Below are 27,670 nucleotides of genomic sequence, written 5' to 3'. Positions count from 1 at the left end.
AGTCCAGACCAACAACTCATGTTAAGAAACCTTCTAGGTAATAATGATAATCTGCTTCAGGTCATGGTTCAGTAAACTACAGCCTGTAGACCTAAGCTGGTCCGTAACCTTTTTTTGGAAACAAAACTTTTTTAAACGCAGTCACACCAATTTGTTTACTGTTGTTGATGGATACTTTTGTGCTGGAGTGATGGGAGTGAATAGTTGCAATAGAGATGTAATGGCCTGCAGAGTCAGAAGTCTGCAACTCCTGCTTTAGTCCTTAGGCAGTATATAGAGGTCTAAGCTCTGAATGTGTAAGCAAATATTTGTTCATTGAGTTTTAGACAATGAAGAACAAAGGAAATTTTCATTGTTTTAAGATTCTTAACTGCTATTTTTCCCTTTTAGTCAAGGATGCCATCTAAATGGTCCTTTTAGTTCAAATCTGGCAACACCAAAGCAAAGGTCATCTTCTGTATCATTGGCTCACCATGTAGGTCTAAGAAGAGCTAGTAAGTAATGATTCTTTATGATTTATATATGGGAATTCTCAAAGTATATGGTGGAGTAATCCTTTTCACTACACGTTTCATAGCTAATTTTGAATATCATTTTGATAAGTTAACGTGATTAAGAAAGTGGGCTGACTGCTATATAGCTTATTCATTCAATAAACACTTTAAAAATTATTTATTTAACTTTTTTTTATTCATTCATTTATTTTTAATTTGATGAGAGCAAGCAAGAGAGAGAGAAAGTGAGAAAGCAAGCCACCAGATCCAGGACTCGAACCATGGTCAGCCATGTGGGAGTGTCTAGCACCTTAACCACGACACCACCTGCTGGTCTCCAAACACTTTTTGAGCATCCACTGTGTACCAGGTACTTTATTGGGTACTAGAGATTCAAAGATAAAATATAGAACAATTTTACTAACCTGAATAGTTACAGATATAGAACAAGGGAAAAATTTCTGGAAAAGTGTATTTCTTTTGTAAAATAGTGGAGAAAAAAATTTCAAGGTGAGCGTAGGAAAAAACCTTGACTATATCCTGGAAAGTCATTTTAATAGAAATTTTCTTTAAATCTTTTAATTAAAAAAATTACAGAATGCTTTAAAACATCTTGAGTAAAAGGTATTTTACAAACAGAATAGAGTAATGACAGAGCAATACCGACATTCTGCTTATAAAATACAATGGCCAATATCAGGCAGATGCAATGAGATGAACAATCACAAAATTATACACGATTAAAATAAAAAGCGAAGAGGCTGGAAAATGTTATTGGTAATCAAAGAAAAAAATACTATGAGGAGATCGACATATGTAATTGATGTTGGATTTAATAGTCTTTAAGATATGATGATGTTTTAAAGGAAACAGAAAGATAAGCAAAATGGACAAATACTGAAACAGAGAGCTAGGACATGGAAAAGAAACAACAGACTGAGAAGTTCCCTTGATTAAATTAGAATTTTATTAGATGGTTGAAGGTTTAAGAGTAAATAGGACAGAACAGAAAATAAAAGTAAACTTGAAGGAAAAAAATAGAAAATACCCACAGTGAAGCATGGAGAGGGATAAAATACATAAGCAACATAACAGACATTATAAAAGATATAGGGGACACATCCAAAAGTTCCAGCCCTCCTCTGTGGTGTAGCTGGTAGCATGCTGAACTGTGGAAGCTGGAAACCACATGCTGACTGTTATTTGAATCCCCTGCCCTAATGACTTGAAAAAAATATCAGATGTGTGCATGTATGCCCAAGATCCTGGTGGACTGGAAGACCAGAGGAATGGGATCATAAAGTAACTAGACCTTCTGGAGGTGCTTCTCACTTTCTCTCAAGTGCACATGTTTTATCATGATGTTTTTTTTTTAAGTTGTAATATATGTGTGAATGAAGTCCCAAAAGAAAAGGACAGAGGCAGGGCAGGATAATTTCCCAAAACTAAAGAAAGAAAGCAACAACAAATTCATAAAGCTCAGTGAACTCTGAACAGGATAAATATAGATAAAAGTCACAGCTAGGCATATCAGTCAAACTTCTGAATTATAAGAAGAAAGAGAAAGAGAAAATTTTCAAAAGCAACCAGAAAAGAGTATTTTCCACAGAGCAACAATAATAGACAATGACTTTTCAATAGTCACTATGGAAGCCAAAGACAATGGAATGGCATTCCATTGTTGAAAGAACAAAAATTGCCATTGTAGATTTCTTTATCCACTGAAATATCCTTGAAAAGTTAAAGTGAAATAAAATTTTTTTCAAAGTATCCTCATGACACTGACACTTCCCACCCTCCCCACACACAAAATAGTAAGTAATAACTAATTGTGGCAATTGAGGTCCTAATTAATTTGATTATAGTAACCATTTTACAATATATACATAAATCACCTCATTGTACACATTGAATATGTACAATTTTTATTTGTCAATTATACCTCAGTAAAGCTGGAAAAATCTTTTTACTGAATCAGATAACCTGGTGGGGAGGAAAGCCCTTTTCAGACAAACAAAAGCTGAAAGAATTTGTTGATAGCAGACCTGTGAGTCCAAGATTCAACAAAAAAGTTTCTTAGATAGGAGAAAAGTGACCCAGATTAAGTCATAGAACTGCAAGAACCAATGAAAAGCACTCATAAACCCTAATAGGTGACTGAGTACAAGAAAATACTGATAAGTGAAACAGCAATAATAACTTTTTATGGCATTTATACATAAAGTCAGATATATGAATCAAATTGGCATGAAGGGAGTGAAAGGGGTAAATGGATTTAATCTTGTTGAAAGGTACTAGCAAAGATTGAAAGGAGGTGAAAAGTTCTAATTCATGCTGTAAAGAAGTATGTTGTGATATTCAGGGGGAATTAAAAGAATAATAGAAAAGTTATAACTAAAAAGTTAATATGGCATTTTTTTTTTTAAAAAAAAAAACTTGAGTAATCTGAAAGAATCACAGAAAAGGAAAATAAAAACAGAAAGAAAAAATAGAAAAAACAAACAGGAAGATAGTGAATTTAATATCACATTAGATATATACTTCGAGAAGACAGAATGATCTTACTGGAGTTGGTAGAGTATGTTATCTAAAATATCCTGTTTTCAGCATAAGTTGGACTATACATTCCAATTAAAAGACAGAGATTATCAGACAGAATTTAAAGTAAGGGATACGCTAAATAAAATGACCAGATTGCTCTCTCATAGCTGTAAAGTATATGAAGTAAAAATGGACAGAACTAGGGCCAGAAGTGGCGTGGAGGTTAAGGTGTTGGATCCCACATGGCTGGCTGTGTGGTTCAAATACTAGGTCTAGCAGCTTGAGAATCACACCAGCTACACGTGCATACCCCAAATCCCTAGAAGAAATGGAGAAGGGATTGCAGCGTGGCCATCACCACTGGAGAATGTTTTCTCACTTTCCCTCTCCCTCTCTGGCAAGTGCATATATCCTGTAGCAAAGGAAAAAAAAAATTAAGGGAAAACAGGCAAATTTATATGCGTATTTGGAAATTTTAACTCATCACTGTCACTAACTAGTAAAATAAGCAGGCTAAAAGTAGTGCAGATACATGGAAGATTTGCACAGTGAGTTACTGCCTTGCCTTTGCTGACCATAAAACATATTCAGCCATTACAGGATACTTATTTTTTCCAATCATATACACAAGATTTATCATAATAGACCATTTGATTGACTATAATGCAAGTCTCACTGAGTTTCAAAGGCTTTTTAAAAATCATATGTAAAGGAACAGCAGGTGACATTGTGGTTAAAGGTGCCGGATTCCCACATGGCTGACTGTGGTTCCAGTCCCAGACCTGGCAGCTTGCTTTCTCCCTTTCCCTTTCTCTCTCTCTCTGGCCAAATTTAAAAAATAATAATAAGAAGAAATGGAATTAAATAAATAAATAATTCTTTTAAAAAGGTCATAAATGAAGACAGATCAATTTCCAGAATGTCAAAAGGAGAGTCTCACTCTTCCACTAACACAACAAAAATAGGGGTAAAAGAAATAAAATCAACCATTTCAAAACTCCGGAAATTAACAAAAGTCAGAAAACCAAGTAGAAGTCACCTACACAACTGAACTACTGAACTGTCATGTAAGACAGTGGATTCTATGACATTTTAATTTGTGCCTATTTCCATCTTCCTTCTCTCCCCAGCTCAGCTGGTACTATAACCAAAGACAACAACTTTGCAGCCATTGATAGGTCTAACTTCTCTTTCTTGGAGCTCCATTAAAAACATCATCCCTAGGGGAACCAGCACTTGGCATAATGGCTATGTCGCTGGACTCCCACGTAGTCGACCGTGGTTCGCGTCCCGGACCCGGTGGCTTAAAACTCAGGCCAGGCGCGTGTGTGTGCCCAAGATCCTGAGAGGAGAATGGAGGAGAAGGGATTGCGGCGTGACCATCCCCCCTGGGGGGTGATTTCTCGCTTTCTGTCTCTATGTCTCTCTGTCTGGCGAGCGCATGCGCCCTATAGCGAAAATCTCTCCAAAACAAAGAAAAAAAAAATCATCCCTAGAACACAGTAAATATTTTGTCCAAATGTACAGCTCCGTGGGGAAAAAAAATAATCTATTTTCAGGATATTGTGGCTATTTCATTTGTCTCAGAGCTCAGCTCACAAAAACAAAAACAAAAGCCACAAAGAAGCCCCACCCCCAGACATTACCGAAATAATAGCAGTCTGCTAGCCACAGTGTGACCGACCAGCTATCATTCTGATCACCTATGGCAGTAATTTCAATTGGGGAAAACAAGGCTTGACTGGGAATTTAAAGGACATCTTAGATACTAGATAACCATCGGGAACTTTGGAAAGCACTGATATATTCTTGGGGATCTAACAGGCTGTTTACATTACAAGGCAGTTCTCAAACCCATAAAAGGTCCAGGAAAGGAAAAGCCCTTGCTACTCACCTCTAGCTGACGTAGGCACTGCACCAGCAGAAGTGAAAGCCACTGCTGTCTTGTAAACTGCCTGAAGTGAAAGATGTGTCTTTCCATATACACTCCGCTGAGAAAGCATAGGAGATACTTAGGCAAGACGATTGATCTTTGGCTAACCTAAAGGTAGCACTAGCCCAAGGTTGGCTCATGGGAAGCCAAGCTTAAAATCAAGAATTTCCAAGGAAAAAAAAAAAAAAAAGGAAAAGGCTAGCAAAGAACAAGTCTGGAATGTCTTGAAAGCCTCCTGGAGAAATTTATCTCTTTTCTCCCTTTTGATTTTTTAAGGTGTTTTACCCAGCCTGAGTCCTGTAAATTCTCTCAGCCCTGGATCGGTGTCTGCTGGATCTCTAACTAATCGCTCACCCACTGGGTTCCCTGATACTTCTGATTTTCTTACTGACCTACACAGACCCCTGGGCAAGGCACTCATTTCTCCAGATTTCTGTCAACAGCCTAGAAATTCTGATAGCAATCTGTGTAACAAGTAAGTTTCCCAAATATTTATGATGTCTGTTTCAAAACACAGGCTATTTTAATATAAGGTATTACCAGTTTTCTAATTCCCTAACTAGATGATAGATTGACTATGTCCTCTTCTTTTTTTTTTAACCTAGTAATGTTTATTGTAAATAAAGTTTTTCTCATTTCAGTGCTATTATTAAATTGTTCCTAATTAATTTACCTCCATCTTAATTGAAATGTAATGCTATTCTACTCATCATAATGTATCAGGAAATACAGAGAGAATTATTTTACTATACATTGCTTCAGTGCCTATTCATAATCAGCTCGTACAGTGTTTAATCTCATTTCTGCTTTGATAGTAGTAAGAGTTTGCCACAGACTCTAATGCTGACTTTCAAAAATATGTTCTGTCATTTAAGGACACAAAGATGATTTTTAGGAGAAAGTCTTCTAAATTTATAGAGAAATTAGAATAGTGGGATGTTTTGCAGTTGAGATCTTGGTTAAAAATTAAACAGTTTCTAGCTACATCTAGATAAAAACAATTATTTCTCAAGTGTATATTTCTTTTATTTTTATAAGCTGTGGACACCGATTGGTTTCAGCACCTGCATCAGATGGTCCAGAATGCCGCAGTGGAAAATCCGGTGAGGCTGCACAAGTCTTGTGTATTTAAGAGCAAGTTCTTAACAGTGTTTTCGAGAATGTATAATTGAATGAGTTTAACTTTTGTTTATCCATCTTCAAAATGAAGATTATGGGCCAGCACTGGATCCCACATGGCTGACTATGTGGTTTCAGTCCCAGACTTGATTACTTGAAAAGTATACCAGGTGTGTGTGTGTGCCCAAAATCCCTAGAGGAGAATGAAGGGGCAGGGATTGCAGTGTGGCCATCTCCCCTGAGGGCTGGGGACAGGTTATAATTTATCATTTTCCTGGGGCCAGCAGTTGGCGTGGTGGTAAAAGTTGCTGGATTCCCACATGGCCAAACTTGGTTCGAGTCCCAGAACTGGCAGCTTGCTTTCTCGCTTTCTCTTTCTCTCTCTCTAGTAAAAATAAAAAAAAAATAATAATGATAACAAATAGAATTAAATAAATAAGTATTTTTAAAAAATAAACATCAGGATTTACCTTTTTAAAAAATTACCATTTTTCCTTTTCTTTCTCTGTCTCTAGCCAGCACATGCACCCTATAGCAAAAACTAAAAAAAAAAAAAATTTAAAAAAAGGTTACAATGTTTTTGCCTACTTTACAGAGAAGTTATTCAGAGTGAATTATAAATAATAGATAGTTAAAGTGTTTTAAGTATAAAAATGTTCTGTACAAATAATAAATGCAGTTCTGTTAGGTTATGGTTAGTATTCATAAATAGTGAAATTACTTATATTAGTGTTGAATTTTGCACTATACAGTCTAAGTCCAAAAGGGTTGGCATAATTTTTATGGCATAGAAAGGAATTATTTTAAAATTTGGTTAATGATGTTTTTCTGAAATATATTTTCAAACAAGAAGTGTTACTGATGGAATTAAGGTTGTTTCATAACTTAAAGAAAAAATGCTGACCTAAATTAGCAGTAGTAGTTAAGTAATTCATCATGAGGGCTGCTGAACAAGACCCCACTGTGGTGGTGCCAGCAGGTGGGTACCACTGCATGATGGCTAAGGCCACATGGAAGGCCTGGGTTTGGCTCCTGGAGTTGGGCATGGTGGTGTATTCCTATTGTCCTGGCTTATTAGGAGGCTGAGGCAGGAGAATTGTGAGAAGACCTTAAAAATACCTCCTTCTCCGTGATCAGCAGTTAGTGTAATGGCTATGTTGCTGGACTCCCATGTAATCGACTGCAGTTTGAGTCCTGGACCCAGTTGCTTAAACTCATGCCAGGTATGTGTGCGTGCATGCCCAAGATCCCGAGAGGAGAATGGAAGAGAAGGGATTGTGGTGTGGCCATCCTCTACTTTAACTAGAGAGAGAGAAACAGTGGGAGGCTGGTGCCTTAATCACCATGCCACCTGCCGACCCAGTAAAAGGAGTTCTTAAGAGTATGCATTGGAGCTGGGTTTCAGAAGAACTGGTCAAATCCTGATTTTTGGACTTAAAAATGGCAAGCATTTCCCCCCCCTGTAAAATGTAGATAATAGTACCTATCTTACTATATGTTACACATTATAAATGATCAATAAATGTTAGCCAAATCTGAACATAACATGTTGAGTATGCCAAAATAATCATTAATTGATGATAATCAGGAAGTATTATCAATTTGGAAAATACATTTTTTTCAAGTGGAAAATATTTAAGAAATTAAATTTAGAATATTCAGTTACTATAGATAAGTTAAAACAGTAACTACAATATTTATAATAGCAATTAATCCAAAAATTTTGGTATTGAAGATATATGATTTCCTTTTTTTTTTTTTTATTTTGTGGCTACAGAGTGCATGCACTTGTGGGGGAAGGGAAATGGGGGGGGAGCGGTGGTGAGAAATCACCCCCCAGGAATAGCCATGCTGCAATCCCTTTTCCTCCATTCTCCTCTTTGGATTTTGGGCATGTACACACACATGCTCAATGTGATTTTCAAGCAGCAGGGTCTAGGACTCAGACTGCAGAGTTGGCTATGTAGGATACAGTGCCTTAACCTCCTTGCCATCTCCTGGTCGTGTGAATTTGTATTAGCATGTGGATGGAAACTATCTGCCTGTCAGTGCTGTTCCCTTCTTCCATGTGATTGGAGAAACAAGTATTATGAATCACATTAGCAAAGAAATAACTTAAACCATAATGTTATGGTTTAAGTTTTATGTGTGGCTTAATTTCACTCATTTTTAATTATGAATTTAGGGTTTTTATATCTAAAACTCAAGCCCTAGAAATTGCTTACATCCAATTGGTAAGAAAGTTCCTACTGATAGAACTGACCTTTTTTGTTCCCCACTGTTACAAAGAATATTCACTCTTCTTTCCTCTGCTTCCTTGATTAGGTGAGTTCATTATGTGAAACACTTGTCTGAGCATAAACTACCTGGGTAAAATAGTCCAGCAGGATAAATCTTACTGGCATCGGGACTGGGAGGTGCCGTGATGGTTAGGGTGCGGGGCTCCCACATGGTCAACTGAGGGTGGAGTCCTGGACCTGGATGCTTGCTTTCTTACTTCCCCCTACCCCCAGTCTCTTTTTGGTGATTGCAAGTACCCTGTAGCATATTAAAAAATAATAATAAATAAAATTAAATAAATAATTCTTTGAAAAAAAAAAACTTACTGGCATCATAAAGTAATTCATATTGAACTCCTTTATGGTACACTTTATCTGAACATTTTAAACAAATAACCATTTTTCTTATAAAGCTGTATGTCTGGAACAAATTTATTCTTATTTGTTACTGTATATATATTTTTGAAAGGTGAAGAAGAAAACTCTGTCTTCTCAAAAGAATCATTCAGCCCTATGGAAACTCATCAAGAAGATGAAACAGAGAAAAGAGACTATGGGTTATTTTTGGAAGGCGAGAACCACCTAACTGAAGAGGCACAGAATGAGCAGCAACCAAATGTAAAAGATAAACTTTCATTGTGGTTATGTCAAGGTGAAACGTATAGCACAGTAGTTAGTACTGGTCTTATTATATTTCTCAGAACAAAAATTTTAACGTAATGATATTTTTAATAGTTTTACTGAGAGATCACTATAATTGAAGTATTGCTTGGGTTACAAGTAATTAGTTCTAGATCTATTATTCTAAAGCAACAAACTGCCTTTGTTTGAAAGTGAAAACATTTTATTTAGTTTTATAGTAGATATCTTCTTTTCTGATTTGTTATTTTCTTCTTATAAAATGTTGAATTGTCAGTGGGACCAGCAGTTAGCGTAATGGCTATGTTGCTGGACTCCCACGTAGTCGTCCGTGGTTCGTGTCCTGGACCCGGTGGCTTAAAACTCATGCCGGGCACGTGTGTGTGCGTGCCCAAGATCCCGAGAGGAGAATGGAGGAGAAGGGATTGCGGCGTGGCCATACCCTCTGGGGGACGATTTCTCGCTTTCTGTCTCTCTGTCTCTGTTTGTCTGTCTGGTGAGCGCACACGCCCTATAGCAAAAACCTCTCAAAAACAAAACAAAACAAAAACAATGAAAACAATCTACTAATAGTAGCACTATTTTTTATTTATGAAGTTCACAATTTAAGCTCGTAGGAAACAAGCCTCAACTATTTCTTTTGGGAATTTTCCCTAATAATAAGTGACAAAATGAGAACATGAGTTTCTTGGGGCCCAGGTGGCATGGTGGGTTAATGGTGCTGGACTCCCACATGGCCGACTGCTATTCAAATCCCAGACCTGGTGGTTTGCTTTTCTCATTTTCTCTCTCTTTCTCTGTCCCTCTCTGGTCAAATTAAAAATAAATAAATAATTAAATGAAACAATTCTTTTAAAAAATGAATTAAAAAAAAGAATTGTTTATTTTTAAAAATTTGATCAGAGAGGGACAGAATGAGAGCAAGAGTGAGAGTGAGAGTGAGAGAGAGAAAGTGAGAAAGCAAGTCACCAGGTCCGAGACTCGAATCATGGTCAGCCATGTGGGAGTCCAGTGTTCATAGCCACCACGCCACCTACTGGTCCTGAAATAATTCTTAAAAAAAAAAAAAAAAAAGGAGGCAGTGTGTGGCTTAATTTCACTCATTTTTAATTATGAATTTAGGGTTTTTATATCTAAAACTCAAGCCCTAGAAATTGCTTACATCCAATTGGTAAGAAAGTTCCTACTGATAGAACTGACCTTTTTTGTTCCCCACTGTTACAAAGAATATTCACTCTTCTTTCCTCTGCTTCCTTGATTAGGTGAGTTCATTATGTGAAACACTTGTCTGAGCATAAACTACCTGGGTAAAATAGTCCAGCAGGATAAATCTTACTGGCATCGGGACTGGGAGGTGCCGTGATGGTTAGGGTGCGGGGCTCCCACATGGTCAACTGAGGGTGGAGTCCTGGACCTGGATGCTTGCTTTCTTACTTCCCCCTACCCCCAGTCTCTTTTTGGTGATTGCAAGTACCCTGTAGCATATTAAAAAATAATAATAAATAAAATTAAATAAATAATTCTTTGAAAAAAAAAAACTTACTGGCATCATAAAGTAATTCATATTGAACTCCTTTATGGTACACTTTATCTGAACATTTTAAACAAATAACCATTTTTCTTATAAAGCTGTATGTCTGGAACAAATTTATTCTTATTTGTTACTGTATATATATTTTTGAAAGGTGAAGAAGAAAACTCTGTCTTCTCAAAAGAATCATTCAGCCCTATGGAAACTCATCAAGAAGATGAAACAGAGAAAAGAGACTATGGGTTATTTTTGGAAGGCGAGAACCACCTAACTGAAGAGGCACAGAATGAGCAGCAACCAAATGTAAAAGATAAACTTTCATTGTGGTTATGTCAAGGTGAAACGTATAGCACAGTAGTTAGTACTGGTCTTATTATATTTCTCAGAACAAAAATTTTAACGTAATGATATTTTTAATAGTTTTACTGAGAGATCACTATAATTGAAGTATTGCTTGGGTTACAAGTAATTAGTTCTAGATCTATTATTCTAAAGCAACAAACTGCCTTTGTTTGAAAGTGAAAACATTTTATTTAGTTTTATAGTAGATATCTTCTTTTCTGATTTGTTATTTTCTTCTTATAAAATGTTGAATTGTCAGTGGGACCAGCAGTTAGCGTAATGGCTATGTTGCTGGACTCCCACGTAGTCGTCCGTGGTTCGTGTCCTGGACCCGGTGGCTTAAAACTCATGCCGGGCACGTGTGTGTGCGTGCCCAAGATCCCGAGAGGAGAATGGAGGAGAAGGGATTGCGGCGTGGCCATACCCTCTGGGGGACGATTTCTCGCTTTCTGTCTCTCTGTCTCTGTTTGTCTGTCTGGTGAGCGCACACGCCCTATAGCAAAAACCTCTCAAAAACAAAACAAAACAAAAACAATGAAAACAATCTACTAATAGTAGCACTATTTTTTATTTATGAAGTTCACAATTTAAGCTCGTAGGAAACAAGCCTCAACTATTTCTTTTGGGAATTTTCCCTAATAATAAGTGACAAAATGAGAACATGAGTTTCTTGGGGCCCAGGTGGCATGGTGGGTTAATGGTGCTGGACTCCCACATGGCCGACTGCTATTCAAATCCCAGACCTGGTGGTTTGCTTTTCTCATTTTCTCTCTCTTTCTCTGTCCCTCTCTGGTCAAATTAAAAATAAATAAATAATTAAATGAAACAATTCTTTTAAAAAATGAATTAAAAAAAAGAATTGTTTATTTTTAAAAATTTGATCAGAGAGGGACAGAATGAGAGCAAGAGTGAGAGTGAGAGTGAGAGAGAGAAAGTGAGAAAGCAAGTCACCAGGTCCGAGACTCGAATCATGGTCAGCCATGTGGGAGTCCAGTGTTCATAGCCACCACGCCACCTACTGGTCCTGAAATAATTCTTAAAAAAAAAAAAAAAAAAGGAGTAAGAGTTTCTTTCTTTTATCCTTTGGTGCCTGTAACTTCTAAAATGAAAATGATGAATTTGAGATTTATGTTATAATTTGGAAGTAAAACTTTTTATTGATAAAAGTAATGTATTAATAAATCTTCTGATGCCCAGAAGATTTGTTTACAGTTATCTGAAGATAACATTCTACAAAGAGAAGAATTAGAAAGTATAGATAAGAGTACATTTGGGATATAATCAGTATAGAAAATAGTACTTTTTTGTTGTTGTTGCTATAGGGCATATATGCTCACCAAGGAGAGAGAGAAAGTGAAGTAGCACCCCCCAGGAGGTATGGCCATGCCACAATTTCAATCTCCTCTCCATTCTCCTCTTGGGATTTTGGGCATGCACACACTTGCACCTGACATGATTTTCAAGCCACCAGGTCTGGGACTAGAAAGCTCAGTCAGCTGTTGAGAGCCCACTGCCTTACCCACTGTGCCACCTGTTGGCCCCGTTGTGGGCATTTTTTAATGTTCAACTCTAAGTGTTCTCATGTGAATGTAGACTGAGCAAGATTTATAAAAGGTTAAGTTGCGTTTTTTCCTCTCTATATATACAGATTGAACAGGAAACATCGCTGGACCTGATTTTAATAGAAGATTATGACTCATTAATAGAAAAGATGAGCAATTGGAATTTTCAAATTTTCGAACTTGTGGAAAAGATGGGAGAAAAATCAGGAAGAATTCTCAGTCAGGTTTGTTTTGAAGCCTCTACTTTTTAAATATAAATTAATTTTTTCTCAAACCTTTATAAAAATATAAATGTATAATATTAGTTTAGGCCATAGTTCAATATTGACTTTGCTCATTGAATTATTTATTTTTTCAGAAAAAATAAAAAATATATACAATGATATTTGTGTTACATATAATATAAATGTTATACGATTATGTCTATATAAGTGAAAACTAGCTGATTTGACCATATTACTTTAACTTAAGCTAAGAAGTAATATTTGCTTTTCTCTGAATCTTGAGGTTGAAAAGGGAATGAAAAGTGATCGAGTTTTAATCACTGAAACTTAAGCTGCTCAAAGCTTAATGCTTCATTTCATGCTAGAATGATGGAAAAATACTTTTTTTTTTACTACCTAAAGTCAAGCTTTTACCTGATTGGTTTACATAACAGCATCAGATTAACTGTCCCAAGACACCACTCTCATGAATTTTTTTACTATCTTACTAATGAAATGCAAAAACAGAATGATAAATTGTGTGAAGGACATAAGTTCACCTCACTGAAATTTTTAGATACAAAATGTGATAAATATGATATTGTTCCGACTTTTTTTTTTAAACACTTAGGACTAGAATAGAATAGAGTTTATTACCCTTCAGTAAATATGAATAAAAAGCTAACGAGAAGAAAGGAAATTTTTAAAATTGGGACATGATGTACATAATAAGTTTTCATGACTTTAGGAAAGAATTAATAGCAGGGAAGTTTTTAAACAAGTTATTAACTTAAAGGTGTACATACAGTTAACATTCCTAAACGCAGATCACAAAAATATATTCAGCTATAAACAGAAATTCTGATTTTTAAAGTGAACTTTATTTTAATTGACATTTAGGTTATGTATACCTTATTTCAAGACACTGGTTTATTGGAAATATTTAAAATCCCCACTCAACAATTCATGAACTATTTTCGTGCACTAGAAAATGGCTATCGAGATATTCCTTGTAAGTATTAACATATCTTATTATTTAAGTTTAAGTAATACTAGTTTTGAAACTCTTTATTACCTTTATCTTTAGATGGTCCCTTAAGTACTTTTTAAACTACATGGTTGAATTTTTTTTTTTTAATCTTTCCCTCTTTTTTTTTTGGAGAGGTTTTTGCTATAGGGCATGTGTGCTCACCAGAAAGACAGAGACAGAGACAGAATGGGAGGAATCACCCCTCTGGGGGACTGTCATGCTGCAATCCCTTCTCCTCCATTCTCCTCTCGAGATCTTGGGCACACAAGCACACGCACCCAGCATGAGTTTAAGCCACTGGAACCTATTTGAATTTTTTATTTTTAAGATTTTTTCTTTTGGCCACAGGGCATATGCACTCACTGGAGAGAAAGAGACAGAGACAGAGATAGAAAGTGAGAAATCACCTCCTGGGGTGATTTCTCCACAGTCCCTTCTGCTTCATTCTCCTCTCAAGATTTGGGGTGCACACACACACATACACATCCAACATGATTTTCAAACCACCTGGTCCAGGACTTGAACTGTAGTCAGCCATGTGAGAGTCTAGCTCCTTAACCATCATGCCACCTGCTGGCCCTGAGAACTTTTTAAATAGAAATGTAAAAGAAAATCTGTGTTCTGCTTCCTACAGTTAACTGACTACTGTTAACATTTTGGTATATAGCCTCTAAAGTGTTTTCATATATAAATTTATTTGTTGTAAAGTGGATTATAGTATTAATATCTATTTATAATCTGCTTTTTCACTTGTTACATAGCATATATCTTTCTATATTGAAAATTATTAGAGTATTTTATCTTTTAAAATATTTAGTAATATTAAGTAAAGTCGAGTTTTATAAAATTTTTTACTTCAGATTGTTTTAAGTATAACCATGTATTTCTGTTTTTAATCATGTACTAATTTATGGAATAATTTTTAATGGCTATTTGATTTTGTGGCTGAATATAATTTGAATTTAACATTAGCTACAATGTATAGCTTTCTCTATATATTGATACACTTTATAGTTTTTCTCCATATGGATATGGTATTTGGGAAATTAATGATACAGGAGTGCAAATTGACTGAACTCATCAATAATGTTTAATAACTTGAGGTAAGTTGTATAATATAATTTCCACTTAGGAAATGTGCATTGGAGGGCTGGCCTCATTACCTAGTGGTTAAGGCCAAGTCCCGGCCCGTGGCTTAAAAAACACACCACGGAGAGGAAAACATACCAGGCACATGGACATGTATGCCCCAAATCCCAACAGGATGGGAAAACGGAGCAGAAAGGATTACGGCGTGACCATGCTCTATTGGTGGGGATGTTTTTTCCTTCTTTCTGTCTCTTCTCCTCTCTCTGGTGAGAACATGTACCCTCTGGCAGTTAAAAGAAGTGTTCATTTTAAAAAGTGGTTACATTTTACCAATGGAATATTAGATACTTTAAGATGGACTTCATGGAAGGTACAATGAAAAGGGAAGGAATCTTCACTGTCAGCTCCAGTCGGGATATCGTAATTAAGAAAAGTGTCTTTTAACCTTTAATTTACAAATTTATAAATGGGAATAACAATAGTCCCAACCCTATGGGTAGTGATGATATAAGATCATCCTTGTAAGTCATATATCAGAATTCATGGCACATAGTAAATTGTCAATAAAAGCTGCCAATGATATGAATAATAAGCTCCTGGTGGATTAACATCATGTCACATCTACAGCCTGGACACTTAGCAGTGTATCATGTTAATGTTACATTGCACATATTCACTAAATACACTGAATATTTGTTGAAGTGTTGAATTTTTATGGGATATCTGGTGTAACAATGATCATTGGATTCATACAGGTAATCTCATGTAATGTTTGTTGGAAAGGTAGTATTATTGTCCTCTCAGTGGTGAGAAGTAAAACCTCAGGAGGATTTTTTTCAAGATTGTAACACTACATAGCAAAGCTGGGTTTCATTTCTAGGTCTGACTTCTGAAGCCCATACTCTTCACACTGTGCCACATTTTCACGTGGTGATACTTCAGTAAACCCACGTCTTACTGATCTTAACTGTGTGTCAGACCCTGTTCTGGATGTTTTCACATTATTGTTTGACATTCAACCCTTTCCCTTTTTCTTTTCAATTGTCAGATGATATGTGCACTTACTTGCCAGAGAGAGAGAGCGAGCGAGTTCTAGAAAGCACCTCTTGATGTAGCATGGTCACACCATAATCCCTTCTCCTCCATCTCTCCATCCAGTTAGGATTTGGGGCACATATACACATGAACCCAAGCATGTGTTTCAAGCCACCAGGCCTGGGATTCAAACCATGGTTGGCCATGTGAGATCCAGCTTTCTTAACTACTAGGCTACAGGACTTGGCCCTAACATTTAATTTTTTAAAAGGTTTTTGCCAGAGGGTGTGTGTGTGCTTATCAGAGAGAGAGAGACAGAGACAGTGAGAGGGAATGTGAGAAATCACTGCCCAGGAGGGGAAGGCCACAATCTCTTCACCTCCATTCTCTTTCTGGGATTTTGGGCATGCACTCACATGTGCCTGGCGTGATTTTTTAAGCCACCAGGTCCAGGACTCAAATCATGGTCAGCCATGTGGGAGTCTGGTGCCTTAACCACTATACCGCCTGCTGGCCCTAACATTTAATCTTTATAGAAAACCTAAGAAATAGGTATTTCTCTTCATGATGATTTTTAAATAAAGATTTTGCTAATTTTAGATCACAATCGTATACATGCCACAGATGTCCTACACGCAGTCTGGTATCTGACAACACGGCCAATTCCTGGCTTACAGCAGATCCATAATGATCATGGAACAGGAAATGAAGCAGGTACTTCCCTTCATTTGTTTCCATTAAAGTTTATTCTCTAGTATTGCTTTTTCCTTTTCTATCCTATGTTCTGGCTTTCATATTTAGCCCTTAAATAGCAAATGCTTAGAAAATCAGAGGTTTTGAAAAACAATTAGCCTGAATAAGCTAGCTGGCACGAGAATATTATCATGTCCTGTAAAGTAACCAACTTCAGAGTCACACCTAACAGCTTTTATTAGCCTGTATGTTGGAAATAGTATATATGCTTTTAAGACCATAGGATCTATTTCTGAGTTAAGCCAAAAAAGAAGGTAAGTATATTACCAATGGGGAATTCCCTCTTTAGTATGATAAAGTTATGTACGAATGCTGGTTTATTTTGCTATTTATTGTTCCTCAGATTCTGATGGTGGACTTAACCCTGGGCGCATTGCTTATATTTCTTCAAAGAGCTGCTCTGTACCAGATGAGAGCTATGGCTGCCTGTCTTCAAACATCCCTGCGCTAGAATTGATGGCTTTGTATGTGGCAGCTGCCATGCATGATTATGACCACCCAGGGAGGACAAATGCATTTCTAGTGGCTACAAATGCCCCTCAGGTAGGAAATACTTTTCAGAAGTTTAAATCATCTACAACCATGCTGCATAGTCCTTTGTAGTTTTCTTTTTAAAATTTTGCCAGAGGGCATGTGTGCTTGCTGGAGAGAGACACAGAGAGAAAAGATGGGGGAAGATCAAAAGCATCCACCATGTTGAATGGTCATGCCACAATCCCTTCTCCTCCATTTTTCCCTCCCTTCAGGATTTTGGGCATGCACACATACTTATCTAGTGTGTTCTTTAGGGTCTGGGACTCGAACAGCAAGGTTGTTTGGCCATATGGGATCGACTTCCTTAAACAGCATGCCATGAGCTGGCCCTGCATCATGTGTTATAAATCATTCTTCAGTTAAATCACGTGGCCATTCCATTTGACTCTAAGATCCTACATAGTATTGATAATTAACTGGATAATAACACATGGCATTGACATAGTACGTGCTAGGGAATTAGGAAAAAAACACCTTTTTCAACTAGAAAATAGTTCAAGACCTAGTAACTTCTTGTTTTATGGAATTCTAGAGCACTTGCTGTCAATATTTTTGTTTTTGACAAATTAATAAAACTCTCACTGTTATAAAATTTATATTCCTTCTGACTAGATCCAATGTATGGCCAAAAAAATTGCAATGGCTAAGGAGAACTATTAATCTATTTTGTTCTTCTCCTATTTCCCTTAATATCTAGTCTCTAAATCTCTTAGCACAGAATATATTAGTGTATGTAAAGATTATTTTGGTGTAACATTATTTTGTATCCAGTATAGCTGATAAGATGTAAAATTCCTTTTGGGTTGGAATTTGCATAAAGAGGTGGGTGCACATGCCCTATAGCAAAAACCTCTCCAAAGAAAAAAATCCTAAAGGAGAATGAAGGAGAAGGGATTATGGTGTGGTCATCCCCCCCTTGGGGGTGCTTTCTCACTCCCACCCGACCTTTCTCCTTCTCCCATGACCACACATGCCCTATAGCCAAAAACAAAAACACTTGGTAAAATGTTGGGTCTGTAGTAAGCACTTATTATTTGTATTCTTCCAACCTGCTCCTAACTCAATTGATTATTAAAGTTTAATATCTTTGAGATGCCTGACTCATTTTCTTTGTTCCTCTTTAGGCAGTTTTATACAATGACAGATCTGTTCTGGAAAATCACCATGCTGCATCAGCTTGGAATCTATATCTTTCTCACCCAGAATACAACTTCCTTCTTAATCTCGATCATGTGGAATTCAAGCGCTTTCGGTTTTTAGTCATCGAAGCAATCCTTGCCACAGACCTTAAAAAGCATTTTGATTTCCTTGCTGAATTCAATGCCAAGGTTTGTTATACAAATTAGTGCCAGCTTTCAAAAATGAAAATCATTGTTGCCAGTGTTACCGATAAAAGGTGTTTTTAATGTTAAGTTAAATGCAATAATACTCATGAAGTAACAATAAAAGATTGCTATAATATGTATACCTATATTTTAAAAACATTTGTATAATCATAACATGTCCTAAAATACTACTGCTTGCTATTTTTCTTTTAACACATAGGCTTAAGTTATTGTGACCTTTTCCTACATAGCGACAAATCATTTAATTGTCAAAGATTTTATGGGCAGATTTAAGAAAGCCATGCACAATGCCAAGTAAGGCATTATATGAAATTAAAGATGTGTTTCTAACAAGTCAGTTATGCCTTCCTTCTCACACCCGTTAGGCCTTCTTTATATTAGTGACTCTTTGGCTGGTGTCCAGAGAAGTATCCTCATCCAATTATGGATAATTCACTCATTCACCAACTGCAGCTGTTTATTGGGATTGCCCACTACGTGCAGTGGGTGTGCTAGGGAAACCGAGGAAAGAACAGGTCAAAGTCCTTTCCCTCAGCCGACTCACATTCACAGGGAGTAGAGAACTGCCCTAGGACAAGAGTGGACTGTGGGGGCGTGGTCTATCCCTAGACCTTTGAGGTGAAAGTAAGTTGAGAACCACTGCTATGGATTCCTGAGGAAAGGATCCCTCTCTTTGACTGGCAGGAAGCAGCTGTTTTCTTGATAACTTTTGTGACCTAAGGGAAACTGTTCCTTCAGAATAGAGAAAATGGTGACAAAGTACTAGATTTAGCCTCCTGGAAGGAGATTCCTATATATGTTGCTGTCATGAGAATAATAAGATGCTTATAAAAATTGGCGAGGAATCAAAGTACCTTTAAAGTTATTTCATAGTTGTATAGCTTTATTGCTTTTATTTGTATTGTTAATAAAGGCTTATGTAAGTGCTTAGAGTAACCTTTTAATGGTGAAAGATTATCTAACCCAGTACTTTTAAATCTGTGTTCCTCAAAGACTTATGTTCTCAAGTGTCTCAGGAAAATGCTATGTGAGTGAGGCTCTAGACCTGTCATGCAGTTTAAGTCAAAAGAGCTATCCTCTCTCTGTTCTGTGATGGCATTCTATATAAATTTTCCTAGGGTTTCGTGCAAAGAAAAAAAATAACCACTTACACAAAACCATCATGCTAAAATTCAAAAATTTGAATTATTGAAAGGAATACTAATTTGCCTAACTAATATTAAGTAATAATTATCATTTATTTAAATAACAGCATTTATTTTTTAGAGAGAGAAATTTTTGCTGTATGGTTCATGCAATCTCCAGAGAGACAGAGAAAGACAAAAAGAGAGAAAGTGAAAAATCTCCCTCTGGAGGGGATGACACCACCACAATCCCTTCTCCTCCATTCTCCTCTCAGGATTTTGGGCGTGCACACCCATGTGCCTGGCATGCGTTTCAAGTTGCCAGCTCCAGGACTTGAACCACAGTTAGCCATGTGGGAGTTCAGTGCCTTAACCATTAAATTACCTGCTGGCCCTAGTTAATATTTTAATAGCATAGCATTTATTATGAACTAGACATTTTTCATATATTAATTCTCATGACAATACAGCTAGATTTGCATTACTTTTCCCATTTCATAGATGAAAAAAGTTAGATTCAAATAGGATAAATAATTTCTTCAGTGTTATACACTGAATTAGTAAATTATTCTGAGTCAGGATTTAAAACCATAGGTATCAGGCCAGCAAGTGGCATGGAGGTTAAAGTAGCTGGATACCACATAGCTGTAGTTTGAGTTCTGGACCCAGCAGCTTAAAAAGTACACTGAGTACATGTACATGTGTGCCCAAAATCCTAAGAGAAGAATGGAGGAGAACGGACTGCAATGTGGCTATCCCTTCTGGAAGGTGATTTCTTACTTTCCCTCTTTCTCTCTGTCCTGTCTCTCTCCAGTGAGTGTACACACCCTATAACAACAACAACAACAACAACTAAAATAAAACCATAGGTATTAACTTTTTTTATTTATTTTTTTTTGAGAGTTTTTTTTTTTTTTTTGCTATAGGGTGCGTGTGCTCGCAGACAGACAGAGACAGAAAGACAGAAAATGAGAAATCACCCCTCAGGGGGGATGGCCACGCCGCAATCCCTTCTGCTCAATTCTCCTCTCGGGATCTTGGGCACGCATGCACACGCGCCCAGCGTGAGTTTTAAGCCACCGGGTCCGGGACGCGAACCACGGTCGACTATGTGGGAGTCCAGTGACGTAGCCATTATGCTAACTGCTGGTCCCTCATAGGTATTAACTTTTAAGACTCATGCTCTCTTAAACTGTATCCTGTTGCCTTTAATAGCTAGAGGCAACTTCTTTTAGCTCCTTAAGTATTCTTTTTTTACATTTCTTATATGATTTATTGATAGTATACAGACATGCATATACATACACACACACACACACATATACTTATCATACATAGGATGTACATACACTTGTCTTTCAGTATCTGTGGGGGATTGGTTTCAGGACCTTCGTGGATACCAAAATTCACAACTGCCTAAGTCTTTTATATAAAATGACATATGATTTATAATATAATATTAGGTGCATCCTCCATGTACTTTAAATCATCTCTAGATTACTTACAATACAGTACAATGTTAATGCTATGTAAATCACTGTAATAGTATTTAGGTAATAATGCAGTTAGCTGAATCTGTGCATGTAGAACCTGTGGACACGGTGTGCCAACTATAAACACACACACTGCAAATGTTGTAACCCATGGTTGGTTATATATTTTTAGAGAGCTATGCTCCCTCTGAAACAAAATAATGGTGATGTTTCAAAGAGAAATTTAACACATAGAGGCTCATGTTATGGCATAAATTGATTTTCAAAAGGATTTACTAACATTTCACCCTGTCATCTAGACAGGAAAAAATTTTAAGATAATTTTAAAGTAAAAATGAACAAAACTATTAAAAAATCTCCTTGTGCTCACTTCAGCAACACATATTCAAAAAAATTCCTATGCCCTCTGAGCCTAAAATCATTCTGTTTCTCCAAAACAGGCCAACGATGTAAATAGTAACGGTATAGAATGGAGCAATGAGAACGACCGCCTCTTGGTGTGCCAGGTGTGCATCAAACTGGCAGACATAAATGGTCCAGCCAAAGTCCGAGACTTGCATTTGAAATGGACAGAAGGTATCGTCAATGAATTTTATGAGCAGGTAAGTTGAAATATAAGTTGGTGGTTTGTTTTTTTTTTAAGAGAGATTTTTTCTATAGGGCACATGTTCTCACCAGAGAGACAGAGACAGAGAGAAAGCAAAAAATCACCCTCCCTGGAAGGATGGTCATGCTGCAGTTCCTGCTCCTCCATTCTCCTACTGGGATTTTGGGCATGCATGCACACACATCCAGCATGAGTTTTAGGCTGCTGGGTCTGGGACTTGATCCATGGTCGACTACATGGGAGTCCAGCAACATAGCATTATGCCATCTGCTGGTCCCAAGTTTGGTGGTATATTTAAAAGCCATCATGTGAAGACAGTTTTTTGGGATTTGGATAGCAACATTAACTGTTTGAAATCTGAGTTGCTTTAATTATAAAGGGTTTGAAATTCTTGTGTTTGCTCTGTTTCCTTATATTTTCTTAGCTTTGTTTGCCCTTGTTGGTAAAGTTTAAACAACAAAACATGGTTATTGTCCATCTGGATGGGCTGAGTGTATTCCTGAGTCTAGATGTAAAGATAGACTACATTATAGTTTCAAGGTCCCTTTCAACCCTGAGACTCCACAATCTAGAATAATTTATTTCTAGATAAAATGGTCTTTAAGTGATTCAGGGCATGCACAGAACACATTTTAAAAATAACAACTATTTTCAACTCTGAGACAGAAAGACCAGCTATCCTGCCATAGAAACATCAATGGTGCAAAGTTCTAGCAGAGAGTAAGAAAATGAAAGACTGGAAATTGCAATAGAACAGATAGGGGTTTTCAAATATTTAATAATACAAATGTGTTCTTTTCATATCTCTTAAAATCTTGGCCTTAAAAAATAATTCTAACACTTTTTTGAATCTCTGCCTTTTGTCCAGTTTTGAAGCTTCTTAAAATATAGAAGTATGCTGATTTCCCCACAAACCTAGCATTTTATTATCTCCAAAATATCAAATACATCTTCTTGGCTGTAGAGTTGTATTATCCTTGTTTGCTTAATAATCAGAAATGATCAAAATGTCTACCAAGTGAGGCCTCCTTAGTGACAGGGCTTTCGTGAATACAAAATAGGACTAGGAGCTGGTAGGTAGTGTAGAGGTTAAGAAGGCTGGGTTTCAGGTGATCGACTGGGCTGCTTTGAGTCCTGGACCCGGTGGCTTAAGAAACATGCCAGGTATGTGTGTGTGCCTGCCCAAAATCCTGTGAGGAGAATGGTAAGGAAAGGACTGCAGTATGACCCCCAGAGGGGGTGATTTCTCACTTCCGCTCTCTCTCCCTCCCTCCCTCCCTCCCTCCCACTTTCTCCCCATCCCTGGTTTGCACACATGCCCTATAGCAAGAACTAAAAAGAGAGAGAAAGAGAGAGAGAGAGAGAGAGAGAGAGAGAAAGAGAGAGAGAGAAATAGGAATAATGAGGTTGAGCCTTTATACTCATGCATACTTACCTAGTATACCTTGTTACTCCCAGGTTCTGTTGTAAACGTGCAGTGTCTTATACCTAACTTAGCTACTCTACTGTGTATATATTATAAAACATCATATTTTGGGGGCCCAGCAGGTACCATGGTGGTTAAGGCAGTGGGCCTTAATACATGGTCAACCACGGTTCAAGTCCTGGATCTAGTGGCTTGCTTTCTCACTTTCCCTTCTCTCTGTGTGTCTCTCTCTGGTCAAATTAAAATAAATGAATAAATAAATAAAATTAAATAAATAATTCTTTAAAAAATCATATTGTGTAATCATGTAAATATATAAGTTTTCCAAGATTTTTAATGTTTTACTCTTCCTTGATGCATTTAAACAAAATTATATGTAATTTGGGGTAATAAATGGTTATATCTACCTAACTTGTAAGACCAAATGTCTATTTTCAATATTACCATACTTACTTTCAGTGATAATTGAAGCCTGCCTTAGAATTCTCCTGTAGACTTTTGCCCATAAAATAGGAATTTTATGTTAAGGAAAATGCCATCTTTATATTAGCAGAGTAAATAGATAATAAAAAAGTCTTGTTATATGTCAATTTTAGAAGACTCACTAATTTAGAGAAATAACATGAGAAATGTTTATTTTGAAGCCCAAATGAATAAAATCAGAAATGAAGAAGGAGACATTATAACTGATTCCATAGAACTATAAAGATGACTTGAGACTATTATGAACAACTATATTCCAACAAACTGAAAAATCTAGATAAAATGGATAAATTCTAGTACACACACAGCCTACAAAGACTGAACTAGGAAGATACAGAAAACCCAAACAAAACAATAACCAATGAAATGGAGCCAGTAATAAAAATCCCAGGACTGGATGGTTTCACTTCTGAATTCTATGAAACCTTTAAGAAGACCTAAAATCAAGACTTCTCAAATTATTCCAAAAAACAGAAGTGGAAGGAGCCTTTCCAAACTCATTCTGTGAGGCCAGCATTACCCTGATACCAAAACCAGACAGAAACTTAACAATAAAGAAAACTACAGACCAATATTCCTAATGAACACACATGCAGAAATCCTAAACAAAATACTAGCAGGTCAATTCCAATAGCACATCAGAAAGATTATACATCATTGCCAAGTGGCTTTACCCCATGGAGGCAAGGATGGTATATAAATGTGACACACCACATCAGCAAAATGAAAGGAAAACCCATCTGATCATTTCAACAGATGTGGAAAAGCATTTAACAAAATACAACATTTTGTTATATTTATGATAAAAATGCTCAAAATAGTAGGTATAGAATAACGTATCTCAATACAGTAAAGACCATATAATGACAAACTCACAGCTAACATATCATATTAAGCCTTTCCTTTAAGAACTGGAACAAGACAAAAATATCCATTTCCACTACTCTTATTCAACACAATACTGAAAATCCTCTCCAGAGTAATAGGGCAGCAGCAAAAAATAAATAAATAAATAAATAAAGTCCATCCAGATTGGATAGGAGGAAGTTAATGTGTCCTTACGCACAGATAAAATGATCTTCTACAATATATAGAAAACCCTGAAGAGGTCTCTCTCTCTCTCTCTCTCTCTCACACACACACACACACACACACACACAAACCCTTTTAGGACTGGTAAACAAATTTAGTAAAGTTTCAGAATATAAAATCAATATACAAAAATTGGTAGCATTCTCATATACTAGTAATGAAAAAGAAATCAGAAAATCAATTCTATTTACAATAGCTATAAAGAAAATACAATATCTAAGAATAAATTTAATAATGGAGGTAAAATAACTCTATAATGAACACTTTCTTTATAATGAAAGATCTCTATAAAGAAACAGAAGAAACACAAAAATGTGGAAAAACATCTCATTCTCATGGATTGCATTGATATTGTTAAAATGTCTATACTACCCAAGTAACATGTATATTGAATGTAATATCTGTCAAAAATGCCAGTGATGTTCTTCACAGAAATAGAAAAAACACAATCATAAAATCTGTATGAAATTGAGACTGGCAAGTAGTGTGGTGGTTGAGGTGCTGGACTTCCACATGGCACACCACAATTCGAGTCCTGCACCTGGTGGCTTGCTTTCTCACTTTCCCTCTCTCTCTCTCTCTCTCTCTCTCTCTGGTCAAATTAAAAATAATAATAATAATAATAAAATTGGAATAATTCTTTAAAAATGTTATATGAAATCAGAAAATACTCCAAATAACCAAAGTAATCCTGAGCAAAAGGATGGAACTTGGCATCTCATACTACCAGATTTTAAAGTATACTATAAAGCCACAATTGCAAAAAAAGAAACAGCATGCATGGTATGGGAAAATAAAGACACACATAAGCCAGTGGAGCAGAAAAGAGAACCCAGAAGTACACACACAAAATTATAGCCAGTTACTGTTCAACAAAGTTACCAAGGTCATTCACTGGAGGAAAAACAATCTTCAATAAGTGGTGCTGGAAAAACTGGACATCCATATACAGAAGAATGAAGCTATATATACCCTTATCTCTCGTCAGATTAAAACAAACAAACAAACAAAAAACAACCTCCAAATTGATTAAAGACTTAAAAACATGAAACTGAAAACAGTAAAGCTACTAGAAGAAAACGTAGGGGAAACACTTCAGGACATTGGTACTGGCAAAGAGTTCATGAATAAGACCTCAAAAGCACAGGCAACCAAAAAAAAAGGTAGACAAATGGGATTATATCAAACTAAAGCACTTCCGCACAGCAAAGGAAATAATAAACAGACTGAAGAGAAAATTCCCAGAATCGGAGAAAATATTTGCATATTATCATTTGACAAAAGATTAATAGAATATACAAGGAAGTCCAACACTAAACAGTCAAAAACAATAGCAAAACCAAATAAATTAATTCAGCATCACAAAATGGCATAATGGTTATGTCACTGGACTCTCATGTAGTTGACCATGGTTCAAATCCTGAATCAGGTGACTTAAAACACACGTGGGGAAGTGTGCGTGCATGTCCAAAACCCCAAGAGGAGAATGGATTGTAGTGTGGCCATCCCCCTTGGGGGTAGGGGAAAATCTCTCACTTTCTGTCTTTCTGGCATGCATACATGCTCTATAGCAAAAATCTCTCTTAAAAAAAATAAAAACAAAACCCCAATAACCTAATTTTAAAAATAGAGACATGATCTGAATAAGTAGTTCTCAAGAAGACAAACAAATGGCAAACATGAAAAATGGTCAACATCACTAATCATTAGGGAAATGCAGATCAAAAGCACAATAAGATATTATCTTATCCCAGTTAGAATGGCTGTTATCAAAAAGAAAAAAATAACAAAAAACAACAAATGCTGGCAAGGATGTGGAGAAATGGACATTTTGTTACAGTATTGGTGGGAATGTAAATTAGTACAGCCATTATAAAAGACAGTATGGATTTCCTCAAAAAACTAGAAATAAAACTGTGTGATCTAGCAATCCCACAACTAGACATATAGGGTAAGTTAATCAGTAGATCACAAAGATACATACACACCAATGTTTATTGCAGCACTATTCATAATAGTGGAAGCAGCCCAAGCATCCACCAACTGATGAAGGGGTAAAGAAAATGTACTATATGTTTATACACACACACACACACACACACACACACACACAATAGAATTAAAAATGATGAAATCCTGTCCTTTTTTTTCCCTTTTCTTTTAGTTTTGCTATAGGGCATGTGGGCTTGAGAGAGAGAGAGAGAGAGAGAGAGAGAGAGATATCACCCTCCAGTGGGGAAAACCACACTGCAGTCCCTTCTTTTCCATGCTCCTCTTGGAATTTTGGGCAGGCACGCACACACACACAGCATGTTTTCCAAGCTGCTGGTTTCAGGACTGGAACCACATAGTCAGCTATGTGCAATCCAGCCACCTTCACCTTTGCACCACCTGTGGCCCCAAACCCTGCCTTTTGATGTTAACTGGATGAGCTTGGAGGACATCATATTAAGTGAAATAAGTCAGGCACAGAAAATGAAATGCCGAATGTTCTCCCTCACGTGTGGAAGTTGAAAATAAAAGACCTTATAGAGATAGAGGGATGAAGAATGACTGGATGGGAAAGAGGGCAGGGACAGAGGGATATCGATGAATGGGAATGGAATTGCAGATAAAGAAGGAATGATGTCTAGGGTTAAAAGACACAGTGGGGAGAATATAGGCAGTGATAACTTGGTGAGTATTTCAAAGTAACTGAAAGAGGATTTTGAGTTTCACAATACAAGTAGTGACAAATGTTTGGGATAATGGGTTTTATTATTTATTATCCTGAATGATTACACATTGCATTCTTGTACTGTAAAATCTGTTGTACACTCACAAATATATTCAAGTATTATATTCATAAAAAATTAAGGACCAGCTAGTGGTGTGGTGGTTAAGGTGGCTGAATCCCAGATGGTCAGCTGTGTGGATCAAACCCCAGCCCTGCTGGCTTGAAAAACATACCAGGCATGTGTACATGTGTGCATAAAATCCTAAAAGGAGAAATAGAGAAGGTATTGCAGCATGGCT

At 36.6% G+C, this 27,670-nt stretch overlaps 1 protein-coding gene across 1 annotated transcript in view; it reads left to right on the top strand.

Moving 5' to 3' along the window:
• The window catches only part of PDE3B (phosphodiesterase 3B), a gene marked incomplete at its 5' end in the record, with an annotated part of 142,312 nt that overhangs the window by 108,655 nt on the left and 5,987 nt on the right, over positions 1 to 27,670 (top strand). Inside the window, 10 exon segments of the mRNA XM_014584697.2 lie at positions 391 to 494; positions 5,245 to 5,443; positions 6,007 to 6,071; positions 8,836 to 8,984; positions 12,527 to 12,664; positions 13,544 to 13,655; positions 16,398 to 16,511; positions 16,894 to 17,093; positions 18,209 to 18,412; positions 21,488 to 21,649. Coding sequence (XP_014440183.1) covers positions 391 to 494; positions 5,245 to 5,443; positions 6,007 to 6,071; positions 8,836 to 8,984; positions 12,527 to 12,664; positions 13,544 to 13,655; positions 16,398 to 16,511; positions 16,894 to 17,093; positions 18,209 to 18,412; positions 21,488 to 21,649 — 1,447 coding nt within the window.

This window comes from Tupaia chinensis, unplaced genomic scaffold (genome assembly GCF_000334495.1).
Source record: "Tupaia chinensis unplaced genomic scaffold, TupChi_1.0 Scaffold000077_1, whole genome shotgun sequence".
Taxonomy (NCBI): domain Eukaryota; kingdom Metazoa; phylum Chordata; class Mammalia; order Scandentia; family Tupaiidae; genus Tupaia; species Tupaia belangeri.
The sequence above is the reverse complement of the archived record's forward strand: the minus strand, read 5'-3'. Positions and strand labels throughout refer to the sequence as shown.